This window comes from Talpa europaea, assembly GCF_964194135.1.
Source record: "Talpa europaea genome assembly, chromosome: 2".
Taxonomy (NCBI): Eukaryota; Metazoa; Chordata; class Mammalia; order Eulipotyphla; family Talpidae; genus Talpa; species Talpa europaea.
The window spans coordinates 102,753,334-102,769,601 of NC_140068.1; the positions used below are offsets into that span (position 1 = coordinate 102,753,334).

At 43.1% G+C, this 16,268-nt stretch overlaps 1 protein-coding gene across 1 annotated transcript in view; it reads right to left on the reverse strand.

Annotated features, from left to right (window-relative positions):
• Positions 1 to 3,864: 3,864 nt before the first annotated feature.
• The window catches only part of LOC311188190 (butyrophilin subfamily 3 member A2-like), a gene marked incomplete at both ends in the record, with an annotated part of 59,528 nt that continues 47,124 nt past the window's right edge, over positions 3,865 to 16,268 (reverse strand). Inside the window, one exon of the mRNA XM_084259345.1 lies at positions 3,865 to 4,005. Within this exon, the coding sequence (XP_084115471.1) occupies positions 3,865 to 4,005 (141 nt within the window). The remainder of the gene's footprint in view (positions 4,006 to 16,268) is intronic.

Genomic DNA, 16,268 nt, shown 5'->3' on the forward strand with positions numbered 1-16,268 from the left:
GTTCACGGGGTATGTGGGCTCATCCGAGAGGATGAGGAGGGGAAGCACATACAGTTTGAAGAGTCAGCAGAAGCAGGATCCGTCTGGTCATCGTGGCGGCTCACTCGGGAGGCTTGCTTGGACGCGTATTCAAGGAGTTAGTCTGGGTGCCGTCCAAGTGTGAGCTTGTTGCACAGTGGTTTGACTAGATCCACTCAAGCATGTGAGCTTGTCGTGCAGTGGGTTTACTGGATCAGCTTGGGTCACCCACTGATCGGGATCTGTAACCAGCTGGTCCTGTCCTGTGAGCAGTCTTTTGTGAGTGTGATGGATCCAAGCTGCTATTCCATCTACCTTTAAGGCAAAGGGGAAGTAAAGATTACTAGGAATGGGCCCTTCCTTCTGCCCTCCAGTGTCTTTGGAGAATGCCGTTTGACCCACACCCAATCTCCCGGCTGAAAGTTGTAGAGACTGCGGTCGGGGGAACTGGGGCCGTGCAAGGCTTTGAGCTGGGGCCACAGGGTTTTCCAAACTGTTTGCAGGGCTAAAAGGTGTAGCCCCACAGGCTCTGGCCCTGACAGCTTGGCTGCATCTCTGGGGACAGCCGGCAGTGCTCCTCTAAACATTATTTCAAAGGGGGTAAGCCCTAATGTATAAGGTGTGTTTCTAGCCTGGAAGAGCACGTAGGGGAGGAGCATCACCCAGTCTCTGCCAGTCTCTAGGCATAATTTAGTCAGGGTCTCCTTGAGGGTCTGATTCATTCTTTCTACCTGTCCTGAGCTCTGGAGATGATAAGCACAATATAATTTCCAATTAGTCCCCAGGGAATTACTCGGGTGTTGTATGACCTGAGCAGTAAAACCTTGTCCATTATCTGATCCTGTTCCTTTATGTGTCCCATATCTGGGAATTATTTCTTCTAATAGGACTTTCAGACCGTAAGGGCCGTTTCCTTCCTGGTGGGGAATGCCTCAACCCATCCAGAAAAGGTGTCCACCAAAACTAATAAGTACCTGTAGCCATACTTCCCTGGCTTTATTTCTGTAAAGTCTACTTCCCATATTTCCCCGGGGAACTCACCTTGTAGTCGCTTTTCCAACTGTCCAACCACCTTACTGGGTTTCATTTGTTGACAGACCTGGCAATTTTCTATTATTTCCCTGGTTAGCTGGTGAACTTTGGGGAAGTTTAAGTGAGCAGTCCTGATTAAAACTTTCATTTTTTCTGCCCCTGAATGAGTGGTACAGTGGAGGCGCTTGAGCAAATCTTGACCTACCGCCTCCAGCAGAAGTAGGGTGTCCTGAGTTTTCCACCAACCATCCTCCTGCCGAGCCTCAGCATGTTCTCTCTGGAGCCATTGGTGGTCTTTTTCTGTAAATGTTGGAGCCTTACTTGGGAGAGGTCCCATTCCTGGCTCTGGGAGATTGACCTTGGTCACCTGAATGGTCACTGGTTCCTCAGTGGACAGTGCCTCTTTTGGGGCTTCTTCATCCACCCTATGGTTGCCTTGAGCCTCTATAGTGTCCAGTCTCTGGTGCCCTCTGCAATGTACAGTGACTAAACGGGTAGCTGGACAGCCTCCAACAGTTCCTGAATGATGGGAGTGTATTTGATGGGCTTCCCTTCCAAGGTGAGGAATCCACACTCGGCATAGATTGCTCCATGTACATGAGCAGTGGCAAAGGCATAGCGACTATCAGTATAGACCATTAGCCGCTTCCCTCGGGCTAGTTAAAGGACTTTTGTCAGGGCAATTAGTTCTGCTTTTTGTGCAGAAGTGTCATTAGGTAGTCTCTGAGCCCAGATAACTTTGTCTTTACTGACCACTGCCTCTCCCGCCCTCCTGAGTCCATCCTGCACTAGGCTACTGCCATCCATGAAACATATGCGGTCTGCCTCCACCAGAGGGTTGTCTGTCAGGTCACCCTTACAGAGACTGCCTTGGCTAGGATGTCGTGGCATTCATGCTGTGTCTCCTGCAAGGCAGGGTCTGGCAGCAAGGTGGCTGGGTTAAGACTAGTTTCAGTTTTAAAAATCACCCATGGGGAATTGAGGAGCAGCCCCTGAAAATGAGTAAGGCGTGTGTTGCTGAGCCACTTACACGGTGGCTGTCTCAGGACCCCCTCAATTCCATGGACGGTTACCATTTCAGTTTGCTGACCGAGAGTCAGCTTGTCGGAGTCTTTCACCAAACAGCCATGGACACTATGGCCCACAGACACGGGGGCCATCCTGCCACCACAGGGTCCAATCTCTTAGACAAATACGTGACGGCCTGCTTCCAGGGTCCCAATGCCTGGGTGAGGACTCTCTTGTCAATTCCTTTGCTTTCAGCCACGAACAAAATAAAGGTTTGGTGGGGTCTGGTATGGCTAGTGCCGGAGCCGATAGCAAGGCGGTTTTGAGAGTCTGAAAAGCCTGGTCTTGTTTGGGGCCCCAAGGGAAAGAGTCCGCGCTATTTTCCTTGGTCATATCATACAGTGGCTGTGCCTGTTAAGCAAACCCCAATATCCAGAGTCTGCAGTAGCCCACCGACCCGAGAAATTCTCGTACCTGGTGCCGGTTCATCGGCCTTGGGATGTTGAGGATGATTTTAGTCATGGCTGGGGTCAACCAGCACTGTCCCTCTTTAAGTTGGTAGCCCAGGTATGTGACCTCCGTGGAGCACAACTGGGCCTTTTTTGCACTGGCACAATAGCCCAGTCAGCCCAACAGTCGCAATAGGTCACCGGTGGCTGCTAAACAGGCCTCTTGGTCAGCCGCTGCCAGAAGGAGGTCATCCACATACTGGAGGAGAGTAACATGAGGGTGGGAAACCCGAAAGGGTCCCAAGGCTCTGGCCAGTGCCTCATTGAATAGGGTCAGCAAATTCTTAAATCCTTGTGGCAACCAAGTCCAAGTTAATTGCTCAACCCGGCCCTTATTGTCCTGCCATTCAAAGGCAAAAATCTCCTGGCTTTGGGGAGCCAGAGGGATGCACAAAAAGGCATCATTTAGGTCGAGAATCTAGTACCAAGTGTATTGTGGAGACAAGGCACTCAGTAGAGTGTACGGGTTGGACACCGTGGGATGAATATTGGCCACATGGTCATTAACCTCACGTAGATCCTGAACCAGGCAGTAGTCAAAGGAGTGAGGCTTTGTGACTGGCAGCAACGGGGTATTCCAAGCAGAGTGGCATGGGCAGAGGGTTTTTAAGGCCTTTAGCCATGCTATGTGTGGGGCTATTCTTTGACTGGCTGCTAACGGCATAGGGTACTGATGAATGCGGACTGGGTCAGCCCCCGGTTTTAATTCTAAAAGAACAGCAGCCTGGTGGGCAGCAAAACCAGGACCGCCGTTTCAGCCCATGCCTTGGGAAATTGTTGTGGCCAGTCATTTATCGTACAATTGCCCCTCCCCGCCACCCCCCTGTGATTTTGAATACAGCCAGTATTTGTCAGCTAATGCCATCGTAAGGACATGGACAGGTGGGTCTTTTCGGAACCCGGAGTCGAGCGGGAGTCCCGCTTGAGAACTAACTCGTTCCCCCGCCCCGTGGACCAAAAGTAATAAATGCTCCTGTCTTGGTCAGGAGATCTCGACCCAGTTGCGGGGTGGGACAGCCCGGAATTACCATGAAGGAGTGGCTGACCATTCCTTGGGCCAGATTGACTCGACCGTCTGTTGTCCATCCATATTCCCGAGTTCTGGTTGCCCCTTGGACCCAGGTGGTGGGATTTTGTTTTTGTCCTTGATCCTGTACGAGAACTGAATACTGGGCTCCCGTGTCTACCAGAAAGTCAACCGGTTTCCCCTCCACTGTTAAGGTTATCCTAGGCTCAGGAAGGGGGGCCGAGCCCTGACCCCCCTAGTCACTGTCCTCCGTGTTGACCTGGAGGACCTTTACTGGTTTGTGTAGAGGCTCAGACTCAGGCTTGTCAGGGCAATCCTTGGCCCAATGGCCACGTTTCTTGCATAGGGCACACTGATCTCTGTCCAGCCTGGGCCTTGGTTTTCTCCCTTGGGCTTTGTCACCTCGGCCCACTGTTGCGAGCAGAATGCGGGTTAATTGGAGGTTTTGCCTCTTTTCTTCTGCTGCTCACTCGCGACGGTCTTCTGTTCTAATTTTGTCCTCTCTTTCCCTTTGCTTGGCCCTAAGCCTTTCCTGCTTTTCCTCCTCTGTTTCCCTATTATGATATACTTTATCAGCTACTCTGAGGAGTTCTTGCACTGGCCTTTCCCCCAGTCTATCAAGTTTTTGAAGCTTTTTCTTTCTATCTGGAGATGCCTGGTTAACAAAGGCTAACATAACTGCTGCCTGGCTGTCAGGGGCCTCAGCGTCACGGGAACTATACTGCCTGAAAGCATCCATAATACGTTCTAGAAAGGCAGCCAGGCTCTCCATCGGCCCTTGTCTTACATCATGAATCCTCGCCAGATTTGTCAGCTTTCTAGCCGCTGCTTGGTGCCCAGCCATCAGAGTCTGGCAGTACACCCAGAGACGCTCCTTACCTTCATGGGTGTTGTAATCCCAATCAGGGCAGCGCAAGGGGAACCCTAGGTCTACGGTAGATGGATCCTGGGTAAGGTGGCCGTCCACACCCGGTACCTGTTTATAGCCTCTTCCCAAATCCTGTCTCTTTCTTCTGTCATAAACAGGATCTGCATGAGCTGGAGGCAGTCATCCCAGGTAGTTTGGTGAGTGAACAAAATAGACTCTAAAAGATTAATAAGACCTCTAGGATTTTCTGAGAATGGAGGGTTTTGATGTTTCCAATTATACAGGTAGGAGGTAGAAAAGGGCCAATATTGCATGGTTTGTTGGCCATTTTCATCTGTCAGCCCTAGGGCCCTCAAAGGGGCTAGAATAACTGAATCTCCCACTGTCCCCCTCCCCTGTGTACCTGTGTCCAGGCCTGGTGATGAGATCAAGCTGGAAGTGGAGTCAGGTGCTGCTGCAGCCGCCACATCCGCTTCCTCCCCCGTAGTGGCCACACGTGCTCCCTCCCCCTCTACCACGGTCCCTGCGGCTGCTACATCGGGTATGCTGATGGTGCCAACAGGAAGGTGGATAGATCATTGTCCAAAGCCTGGAGGAGGGAAGGGGTAGAGTCTGGAAGAACAGACACTCTTTGATCATGGCAGAGAGTCTGGGCTACATAGATGTGAGTCGTCCAACCATTAGAGGAAATGATGCCACAAGGACAAAAAGGCCATAACCAGTCCCACGGAAAAACAGTCAGGTCATCAAAAAGGACGATGTAGGGGACCTGTTCAGGATGAGAAGTTGTGACCACCTTTTTTACTTGCCGAATGAGAAAAATGTCCAAGGAGCTGCCGCGTGGCCACTGTAAACCTGGAAAGGGAGGCCATTCAGAAGAATATAAAGTAATAAAGAGAGGGCCTCCCCGGTGACGCAGTGGTTGAGCGCTGGGTTGCAAAGCTGCCCGCGGCCTCAGCGGCGCCGGTTTGATCCCCGGCTGCTCCCCGGCCACCGGAGGAGGGTCCGACCTGGCGCACAGACCTCTCCTCCTGCCCGCTGCTCCCCTCAGCAGTGTACTTTGGTCCTTCTGCCTGTTCTGTTACCTGCTCTGACTCTGGTGAATTCTCTCACCCTCCCGCGCTTCTGACTGTACCCAGTGCATGTATAAACAAAACAAACAAATAAATAAATAAAACATGCCTCTATAAAAAAATAAAATAAAATAAAGTAATAAAGAGACGTTTATGGACATCTAAGGAAAGATTTTGAGCTTGAGCACGGACGTCCGAAAAACGATCCACCATGAGTGAGAGGGGAGTTGTCTGTCCCTGACCCATGATTGTGAACACAGATGCAACAAGAACAACAGACACCAGGAACAAAGTAATAATAGCTCTTTCGAACCTTCCAACAAAGGGGTATCTGCTGCCTAACAAGGGGTATGGATAACTAACTGGAGGGTCCAGGAACGTCTCCCATGGTCCCTGCCAGAGGCCTTCCAGTGCGTCCACCTGGACCTCATTCGGCTCAAAACCAGAACGGACTATTACCTGGGTAAAACCCTGCGCAGCAATGCTCACCCATTGTGGGATCCCTGTCCCCTGTCTCTGTCCTAATATCCTGTGATATCAAAAAAGAGGGGGGCGAACACCACAAGCAACAATAAACAGAAGACAAATGCAAGACATTGCAAGTCAGCTGGACTACTAAGTAAGGCCTTGAAAGAATTTACCAGTGTGCACACAGGACCAGAGTTCCACGTTGGTCCTCATTCCTCCGGCTTCCACTTCAGAGGACTCTGAAGTAGGAGTCCCCTATACTCCGTCTTCCACTTCGAAGGAACAGGCTGAAGACTTATAACTGCTACTCTCATCGGGATGTCTCCCAACTCATCGATCTCCCAAGTCCCCGCGACTGAGATTGGTATATGAACAAAGTTAGGCCAACTCATGAATTGGAATGTCGATCCCGGACTAGCCCCCAAATGTTAAAGCACACCGGTGCAGAGTCCAAGAACGACTGAGACCCAAGTTTGATACAAAAGCAAAAGTGGCCTTTATTAGCTAGCTTGAGCTAGGGTCCGAACCCACAGAGTGGAACCGACACAGCAGCTGCACCCAGACAGGGTTGGACCCCGAGCACCATAATTAGGCAGTTTAAATAGGCATACAGAATGGGTCCCTCAGGGTAATCTGACAGCTTTAGATGTGGATTCTAGGAATCCAACTGTTAGGATAATATGGTTACAGATACCGGCCTTAGAATTAGGATTCTAGGAATTGCAACCTTACTGTCAGTTAAGCTCTTAAATGGCTGCTGAACTTTAAAATGGCTGCTGTTATGCTCTATTCTTACAACACTTATAATAGCTTCTGGAAAATAAATAGACAAAGCAAATTTGCCTGTATTTGAAAATATAAAAGCCTGAGAAAACAGTACATAATAGTGCCTCATATATTCTTCCTGAGCAGGCATCTCCTGTCAGGCCCCTGCTCTCTCACAGTATATTTCCACATATCCACCTTTTCAGTTCTCCACAACTTCTCTGATGAATTCTATCACCCCTGTGCCTCCAGCCTCACCCCAACTTGACACCACAGTGAGCCCTTCCTCACTTGTATAGGGAGCACTCTTGATCTAGTTGGGTTGTGTGATGTTCAAGTTTGTGTGAATTGTGTGTGTGGAGCTGAGTAGTCACAGGTGTGGACTCTCCCATCACCATTTGTCGCTTCCTGGCCCACATTCCCCAAGTGCCCTCCTGTGTGACCTGGAGCTGGACCCCAGGGGTGTGTCCCTTGGCCCCTGCACAGTGTCAGGATGAGCCCTGGAGGGGACACTCCAGTCACAGCCAAGGGCACATGTCTCTCCTGGTCGTGCTGCTTTTCTTCTGGATCCTGCGAAGGGATGTTTGCCATTTATTTTTTTAACCAGCTGTTCTTACTCCCTCAAGTATTATCTGAAAATTTTCCTTCCATTGTTAATGACTATTAAAAACTTACAATGGGAGGTGTCCCTGGTGGTACAAGAGGTTAAGTCTAAGCAATCTATAGACACTTCAGCAGATTCAAGCTGCTGAGATCTGATTCCATTACTGAGTTAGATCTCCAGCCAGGGAGCTAACCCACATGGCACAGCAGACCTCTTCCACTGCTCCCATCAACAGTGCATTTCAGTTGATGCACCTGTTCTGCTCCCCACTATGTCTCTGGTGAATCGTCTCCCTCTCCTCCACCTCTGGCCTACACCCCAGTATTTATATGCATGAATAAATAAATCTTTTAAAAAAAACTTATAAATGGGTATAATATTGGATGTTGTAATTTTTCAGTCTCATCTGGGACATCATGAGAGTATATGACTACATGCAATGTACAGTGTTTGACTTGGGTGTTTAATCAGTGAGAAAGGATGTGCTCTCTGTGAAGCTGCATGCTTTCGGGTCAGTAGAAAAGATAATTCCAAAAATTATTATCCTGTGCATCATTGACATTAACCAATTTTTCTCTTGATCTCAGCATATTTATTTCAAGCTGCCTTTCCTGCTGGACAGAAAAAAGACTATTAAAAATCCTCCTTGTAACTGGTTAAAGTTATACCAATTCATAACACATTAATTAACTAAAAAAATTATTTATACATTTTGCCATTAATCATTTTAATGACTTTAAGACAACGCCGTAATATTTCTTCCTTTTAAAACAAATTTTTATATAACATATTTTATATTTATTATAGTAGAAAACACTTTATGCTAACTAATTTAAATACATAAAAACTTGGCCAGAGGTGAGCTGGGGAGTTTGCCCACACCAGGCCCCTTCTAGCCTGCAGTCCAAGCCCAGAGGGGGAGCTGGAACCCACCACCGGGGCAGACCAGGCACGCAGGGAGTGTGTCCCGCATTGCCATTTTAGAACAGGGACATGTTTTTGGTAAAGACTGCTTGAAAACAGCAGAAGGCTCCCTGAGGAGCCAGAGGAGAGCTGGGAAGTTTTCCCACACCAGGCCCCTTCTGGCCTGAAGTCCGAGCCCAGAGGAGGAGCGGGAACCGACTGCCGGGGCAGACTAGGTGCACAGAGAAGCGTGTCCCTGCATCGATATTTTAGAACAGGGACCTTTCTTCAGTAAAGACTGCTTGAAACTGACAGATGGCTCCCAGAGGAGCCAGAGGGGAGTGGAGTTCACCCAAGATGCCGGCCAGTCCCAGCAACACAGTGTCCCAATGCATACAGCAAATTAGAAAACAGACAATAGGGAGTAGAAGAACCACACACAACCTAGCAACTCCTCAGGAAAAAAGCACACCACAAAAAGAAAACCACCCCCCAGATTGCAAAGACATTAACATGGAGGAACTTCTGAGCCTTCCAGAAAAAGAATTTAAAATTGCCATGATTAAAAAACTGACAGAAGTCATGAAGGAAAACAATGCTAAGAGAAAAATAATCAATGAAATTGAGTCCCTAAAGAGGGAAGTAAAAGAAATGCAGGAGATCAAAGAATTAATGGAGGCAATAGAGAACTCTAGGAAAAGCAATGAAAGCAGAATAGATGAAATGAAAGAACAAATAAGTACTCTTGAAGACACAGAAATAAAAAGAACCAAAACAGAAAAGGAAAGAGAAGTACGAAGGAAAAAGACCGAAGAAAGTCTTCAGGAATTATCTGACTCCATGAGGAAAGGAAATATAAGAGTTATAGGAATACCAGAAGGAGAGGAGAGAGATGTAGGAACAGAGAAAATATTCCAGGAGATAATTGAAGAGAACTTCCCAAATGTGAAGAACGAGCTGAAAATTGATATACAAGAAGCAAGAAGAACATCAAAGGCGAAAGGAAAAATACAGCAAGACACATAATAGCGAAGCTCCCAAGAATCCAGGACAAGGAAAAAATAATGAAGCTGACAAGAGGGAAGAAACAGATAACATTCAAAGGAAAACCAATCAGGCTGACATCAGACTTCTCTGAAGAAACACTACGGGCAAGGAGAGAGTGGAGGGACATAGTCAACACACTCCAAGAAAACACATGCCAACCAAGAACACTCTATCCCGCAAAGCTCTCCTTCCTCTATGAAGAAAGAATAAGGACCTTCCCAGACAAACAGAAACTCTGGAATTTCATTATGACTAAAACCCTACCCAAAAAAATACTACAAGGAGTCCTAAAGCCAGAACTTCAGAGGGACGAATAAAAATGAAAGAAGGCCAAAAAAAAAAAGTTATTAAAAGAATAAATAAATAAAATCAAGGAAAGATAAACACAATGGCAAATACAGATGCTGACATACCAATATTAACTCTAAATGTAAATGTACTGAACTCTTCAATAAAAAGACACAGAGTTGCAGGCTGGATTAAGAAACAAAACTCAATCTTTTGCTGTCTCCAGGAAACACATTTAGCTATAAAAGATAAAAACAGACTCAAAGTTAAAGGATGGAAAACAATCCTACAAGCCAATGGACCAAAAAAGAAAGCAGGAACAACTATACTTATATCAGATAAAACAGATTTCAAACTCAAAAAGATAAAAAGAGACCCCAATGGTCACTACATTATGATCAAGGGGACAATACCTCAAGAAGAAATAACACTTATTAACATATATTCACCAAATTAAGGAGCACCAAAATATATCAGACAACTATTGTCATCTCTGAAAACAGACATCAGAGAAAGCACATACGTAGTGGGAGACTTCAACTCACCACTATCAACAATGGATAGATCAACGAGACAAAAAAATAAGTAAAGACACTAAAGCTCAAAATAAGGACCTAGAGCGCTTGGGCTTAACAGACATCTGTAGAACACTAAACCCCAAAAAAAATGGAGTACACATTTTTCTCAAGCGCACATGGATCATTCTCCAGGATCGATCACATACTGGGACACAAGACAAACATCAACAGATTCACCAAGATTGAAATCATACCAACCACTTTTCTGACTATGAAGGCATCAAACTAGAAATAAACCATAAAAAGAAGGCAAGGAACTCTCCTACCTCATGTAGATTGAAAACCACACTACTGGAAGACCAATGGACTAATGAGGAGATCAGAGAAGAATTTAAAAAATTCTTTGAATTGAATGACAATGAGGACACCAGTTTCCTAAATGTAAGGGATACAGCAAAAGCAGTAATAAGAGGAAAATATATAGCAATAGATGTTCACATCAAGAAACAAGAAAGAATTCAAAGAAACTACCTAATCTCGAAGCTCAAAGATCTAGAAAAAAAACAACAAAAAAAACCCCAAAACTGGGCCTCCCTGGTGGTGCAGCAGTTGAGCGCTAAGTTGCGAAGCTGCCCGCGGCTTCTGTGGCTCGGGTTCGATCTCTGGCTGCTCCCCGGCCACTGGAGGAGGGTCCCACATGGAGGGCAGAGCTCTCCTACCGCCCGCTGCTCGCCTCGACAGTGTACTTCAGTCCTTCTGCCTGCTCTGCTCCCCGCTCTGGCTCTGGTGAATTCTCTCACCCTCCCGCACTTCTGACTGTACCCAGTGCATGTATAAACAAAACAAACAAACAAATAAATAATAAATAAATAAAACATGGCTCTACAAAAAAAAAAAAAAAACAGTGGAAAAGAAATGATAAAAACCAAAGCAGAAATAAATGGAACTGAAAATAAGAAAACAATCCAAAAGATCAAAGAAACCGAGAGCTGGTTCTTCGAAAAAATCAATAAAATAGACAAACCCCTAGCTAGGCTCACAAAGGAAAAAAGGGAGAAAGAACAAATAAACAGGATCATAAATGAAAGAGGAAAAATCACAAAGGACACAGCAGAAATCAAAAGAATACTCATTAACTACTATGAACAGTTATATGGAAACAAGTTCAACAATCTAGAGGAGATGGACAAATTCCTACAACTCTACAATCACCCAAAGCTAGAGAAAGAAGAAATAGAACACCTAAACTGACCAATTACAAGCAGCAAAATTGAAATGGTAATCAAAAACCTCCCCAAAAACAAAAGCCCAGGACCTGATGGATTTACAAATTAATTCTATCAAAGATTCAGAGAAGAATTATTGCCTATCCTTCACAAACTCTTCCAAAAAATTGAGAAGGAAGGGACAATACCAAACACATTCAATGAAGCCAACATTACACTAACACAAAAAACGAACAAGAACAACACAAAAAAGGAAAACTAAAGGCCAATCTCCCTTATGAACATTGATGGAAAAATCCTCAATAAAATTTTAGCTATCAGAATCCAACAATTTATCCATAAGATAATTCACCACGGCCAAGTAGGATTCATTCTAGGGACACATGGATGGTTCAACATCTGAAAATCAATCAACATTATCCAACACATCCACAAAAAGAAATATAAAAACCATATGATAATATCAATAGATGCTGAGAAAGCTTTCGACAAAGTACAACACCCATTCATGATAAAAGCCCTTGAGATTCTTGGGATACAAGGAACATACCTCAACATCATAAAGGCCATATATGACAAGCCAACAGCCAGTAACATTCTCAATGGTGAAAAGCTGAAAGCATTTCCATTAAGATCTGGAACAAGACAAGGATGTCCACTCTCACCACTGCTTTTCAATGTAATACTGGAGGTACTAGCCAGAGCAATAAGACAAGAGAAAGACATACAAGGAATCCAAAAAGGAAAAGAAGAAGTCAAACTATCACTATTTACAGATGATATGATATTATACATAGAGAACCCCAAAAACTCCACAGAAAAAATTATTCAATTCATCAATCAGTTCAGTAAAGTGGCAGGATACAAAATCAATACACAAAAGTCAGTAGCCTTCCTATACATAAGCAATAAATATGAAGAAGAAGAAAAAAAAAACATCCCTTTTATTATAGAAACAAAACAAAATCAAATACTTGGGAATAAATCTAACAAAGAGGTAAAGGACCTATACAAAGAAAACTATAAAACACTGTTAAAATAAATAGAAGAAGACACAAAGAAATGGAAAGACATCTCCTGCTCATGGATTGGAAGAAGAAAGATTATTCAAATGGCCATCCTACCAAAAGCAATATACAGATTCAATGCTATTCCAATCAAAATTTCAATGTCATTCTTCAAAGGATAGAACAATTATTGAAGAAATTCATATGGAATCACCAAAAACCCTGAATAGCCAAAGCTCTCCTGAAAAAAAAAAAGAAAGAAAAAGAAAAAGAAGGGCAATTGATGCATCACACTCCCAGACTTCAAACTATACTACAAAGCCATAATCATCCAAACTGCCTGGTATTGGACAAGAACAGACACACAGACCAATGGAATTGAATAGAAAATCCAGAAATAAACCCACAAATTTATGGTCAACTAATGTTTGTCAAAGGAGCAAAGACAACGCATTGGAGAAAAGAAAGTTTGTTCAATAACTGGTGCTGGGAAAACTGAGTCACTACATGCAAAAGAATGAAGTTTGACTACTACCACACATCATGCACAAAAATCTAATAAAAATGGACTAAAGAACTAGACATAAGTCCTGAAACCATAAAATATATACAAGAAAAAATAGACAAAACACTACATGACATACACCTCAGTAACATCTTTAAAGACATATCACCCAAAGCAATGATAGTAAAGACAGAGATAAAAAGATGGGATTACATGAAATTAAAGAGCTTCTGCATAGCAAAAGAGACAGTAAAGAAATCAAAGAGACACCCCACAGATTGGGAGAAAATTTTTGCACACAAGACTAATGATAAAGGACTGATCACAAAAATCTACAAAGAGCTGATGAAACTTAACAGAAACAAAGTAAATAATCCAGTCAAAATGTGGGCAGAAGAGCTAAAAAGAAACTTCTCCAAAGAGGAAATGCAAATAGCCAACAGGCATATGAAAAAATGTTCAACAGCACTTGCAATCAGGGAAATGCAAATCAAAACTCAATGAGATACCATCTTACACCAGTGAGAATGGCACATATTTAAAAAAAAAAAAATTAGCAACAACAAATGTTGGCAAGGATGTGGAAAAAAAGGAACTCTCCTGCACTGTTGGTGGGAGTGCAAACTGGTCCAACCACTATGGAAAGCTGTGTAGAGATTCCTCAACCTGATAAAGATGGAGCTTCCATATGATCCAGCAATTCCACTCCTAGGTATTTACCCAAATGACACAGAAACATTAATTCCAAAGGGCACCTGCACTCCTATGGTTATAGCAGCACTATTTACAATAGGTAAGCTATGGAAACTACCCAAATGCCCAAAAATAGATGACTGGATCAATAAGATGTGGTACATATACACAATGGAATATTACTCAGCAATCAAAAAAGATAAACTCATGCAGTTTGCAGCAACATGGATGGAGCTGGAAGGGATCATACTCTGCAAAATAAGACAGAAAGGAAAAGAAAAATACCAGATGGTCTCACTCATAGCAGGAATTTAGAAAACCTAAATAAGCGACCAGGAAAAAGACTAATTAATACAAAGTAAAAGTCAAAATCAACAAGCAACTATAAACCAGAGACACATTACCCCGAGGGGTGGCGGGGGAGAGGAAAGACTAGGGACAAGATAAGGGGGTTGCAATTGTATGGGGAATATAACCAAAATGAAAATGCATATATTGTGCAAAAATGAAAAACGATGTAATAATTATATAAAATAAAATATTAAAAAAAAAGGGGGTGGAAATTTTATGGGGGCTATAAGCAAGATGAAAATGCATACATAGTGCAAAAATGTAAAATGACATAAAAATATATAAAATAAAATAAAAATGCTCAAAAAATTAACTCTGGGAAAAGAAATGAAAACAGAATTGATGAAATGGAAAATGGACCAGTACTCTGGAAGATACAGAAATAAAATGCATCAAAAGAAAAAAGGAGAGCAAGGTGCAAAGGAAGGAGAATGAGGATACTCTTCATCATTTATCAGACTCCATGATGAGAGGAATTGTTAAGAGTTACAGGCATTCCAGAAGGTGAAGAGAGACATAAAGGAATTGAGAAATTTTCAATGAGATAATTGAAGAAAACTTTCCAAGCATGAAAAAGGTGATGAATATAGACATACAAGAAGTGAGAAGAACTCCTAATTACCACGATGAAAAGAAAACTACAGCAAGACACATAATAATAAAGCTTGCAAGAGTCCAAGACAAGGGAAAAAAAAAATGAAACTGGCTAGGGGGAAGAAACAGATAACTTATAAGGGAAAACCAATCAAGTTAGCTTCAGACTTTTCTGAAGAAACACTGCAGGCAAGAAGAGAATGGAGCAAATATTCAACAAACTTCAAGACAGCAAATGTCAACCAAGAATACTTTACCCTGTAAAGCTCTCCTTCCTCTGTGAAGAAAAAATAAGGACCTTGTCAGACAAACAGAAACTCCAGAAATTTGTTACAACTAAACCCCCATGCCAAAAAAAATGTAAAAGAAGTCCTAAAGCCAAAACCAACAGAGGAATGAACAAGAAGAAGAGAATAAAGCAAGGAATAAAACCACAAAAAAAGACAAACAAAATGGCAAATACAGATGCCAACATATCAACGTTAACTCTGAGTGCAAATGGATTAAACTCATCAATAAAAAGACACAGAGTAGTGGGCTGGATTAAAAAAAAAAAAATTCCAACCTTCTGCTGTTTCCAGGAAACACATTTAAACATAAAAGATAAACACAGAGTGAAAGTTAAAGTCTGGAAAACAATCCTACAAGTAAATGGACCAAAACATAAAGCAGGGACAGCTATACTTATATCAGATTAAATAGACTTCAAACTAAAAAGCTAAAAAGAGACATAGATGAACACAGAATGATCAAGGGGAGAAATATATCAGGAAGATATAACACTCATCAACATATACTCAACAAATGAAGGAAATTCCAAAATGTATTAGTCAATTATTATCAGCTCTGAAAAAAGACATTAAAGAATATACATATATAGTGGGAGAATTCAACACCCCACTCTCACCAATGAACAGATCAAAGAGACAAAAAATAAAGACTCTAGAACCCTAAATAAAGACACAGAAGTCATGGACTTAACAGACATCTATAGGACACTGCACCCAAAAAAATCCGAGTACACATTTTTCTCAAGTACACACGGATCATTCTCCAAAATTGATCAAATACTCAGCCACAAGACAAACATCAACATATAGAAGAAGATCAAAATTATTCTGACTATCTTCTCTGATCATAAAGGCCTCAAACTGGAAATAAATCATGAAAAGAAAACAAGGAACCCTCCCACTTCATGGAGAGTGAAATCCACACTACTGGAGACCACTGTACTAATAGGGAAATCAAAGAAGAAATTAAAGATACTTTGAGTTGAACGACAAGGGGACCCCACTTTCCAGAATGTATAGGATGCAGCAAAAACAGTAATAAGAACAAAATAATATCAATACAGGCTCACATGAAGAAACAAGAAAGAACTCAAAGAAACAACTGAATCTCACATCTCAAAGAGCTAGATAAAGAGCAACAAAAAACCCTAAAGCTAGTAGAAGAAAGCAAATAATAAAAAGCAAAGCAGAAAAAGGGCCTCCCCTGGTGGTGCAGGAGGTTGAGTGCAGCACTGTGAAGCTGTCCAAAGACTCTACAGTGCGGGTTCAATCCTGACCAGCAAGAATGCCACATGGTGCAACAGACCTCTCTTGTCTCTCCTGATGCTCCCCTCAGCAGTGTATTTCAGTAGATCTGCCTGTTCTGCTCCCCACTCTGTCTCTGGTGAATCCTCTCACTCTCCTCTGCATCTGGCCTGTACCCCAGTTTTTGTATGCATGAATAAATCTTTTTTAAAAAGCAGAAATAAACAAA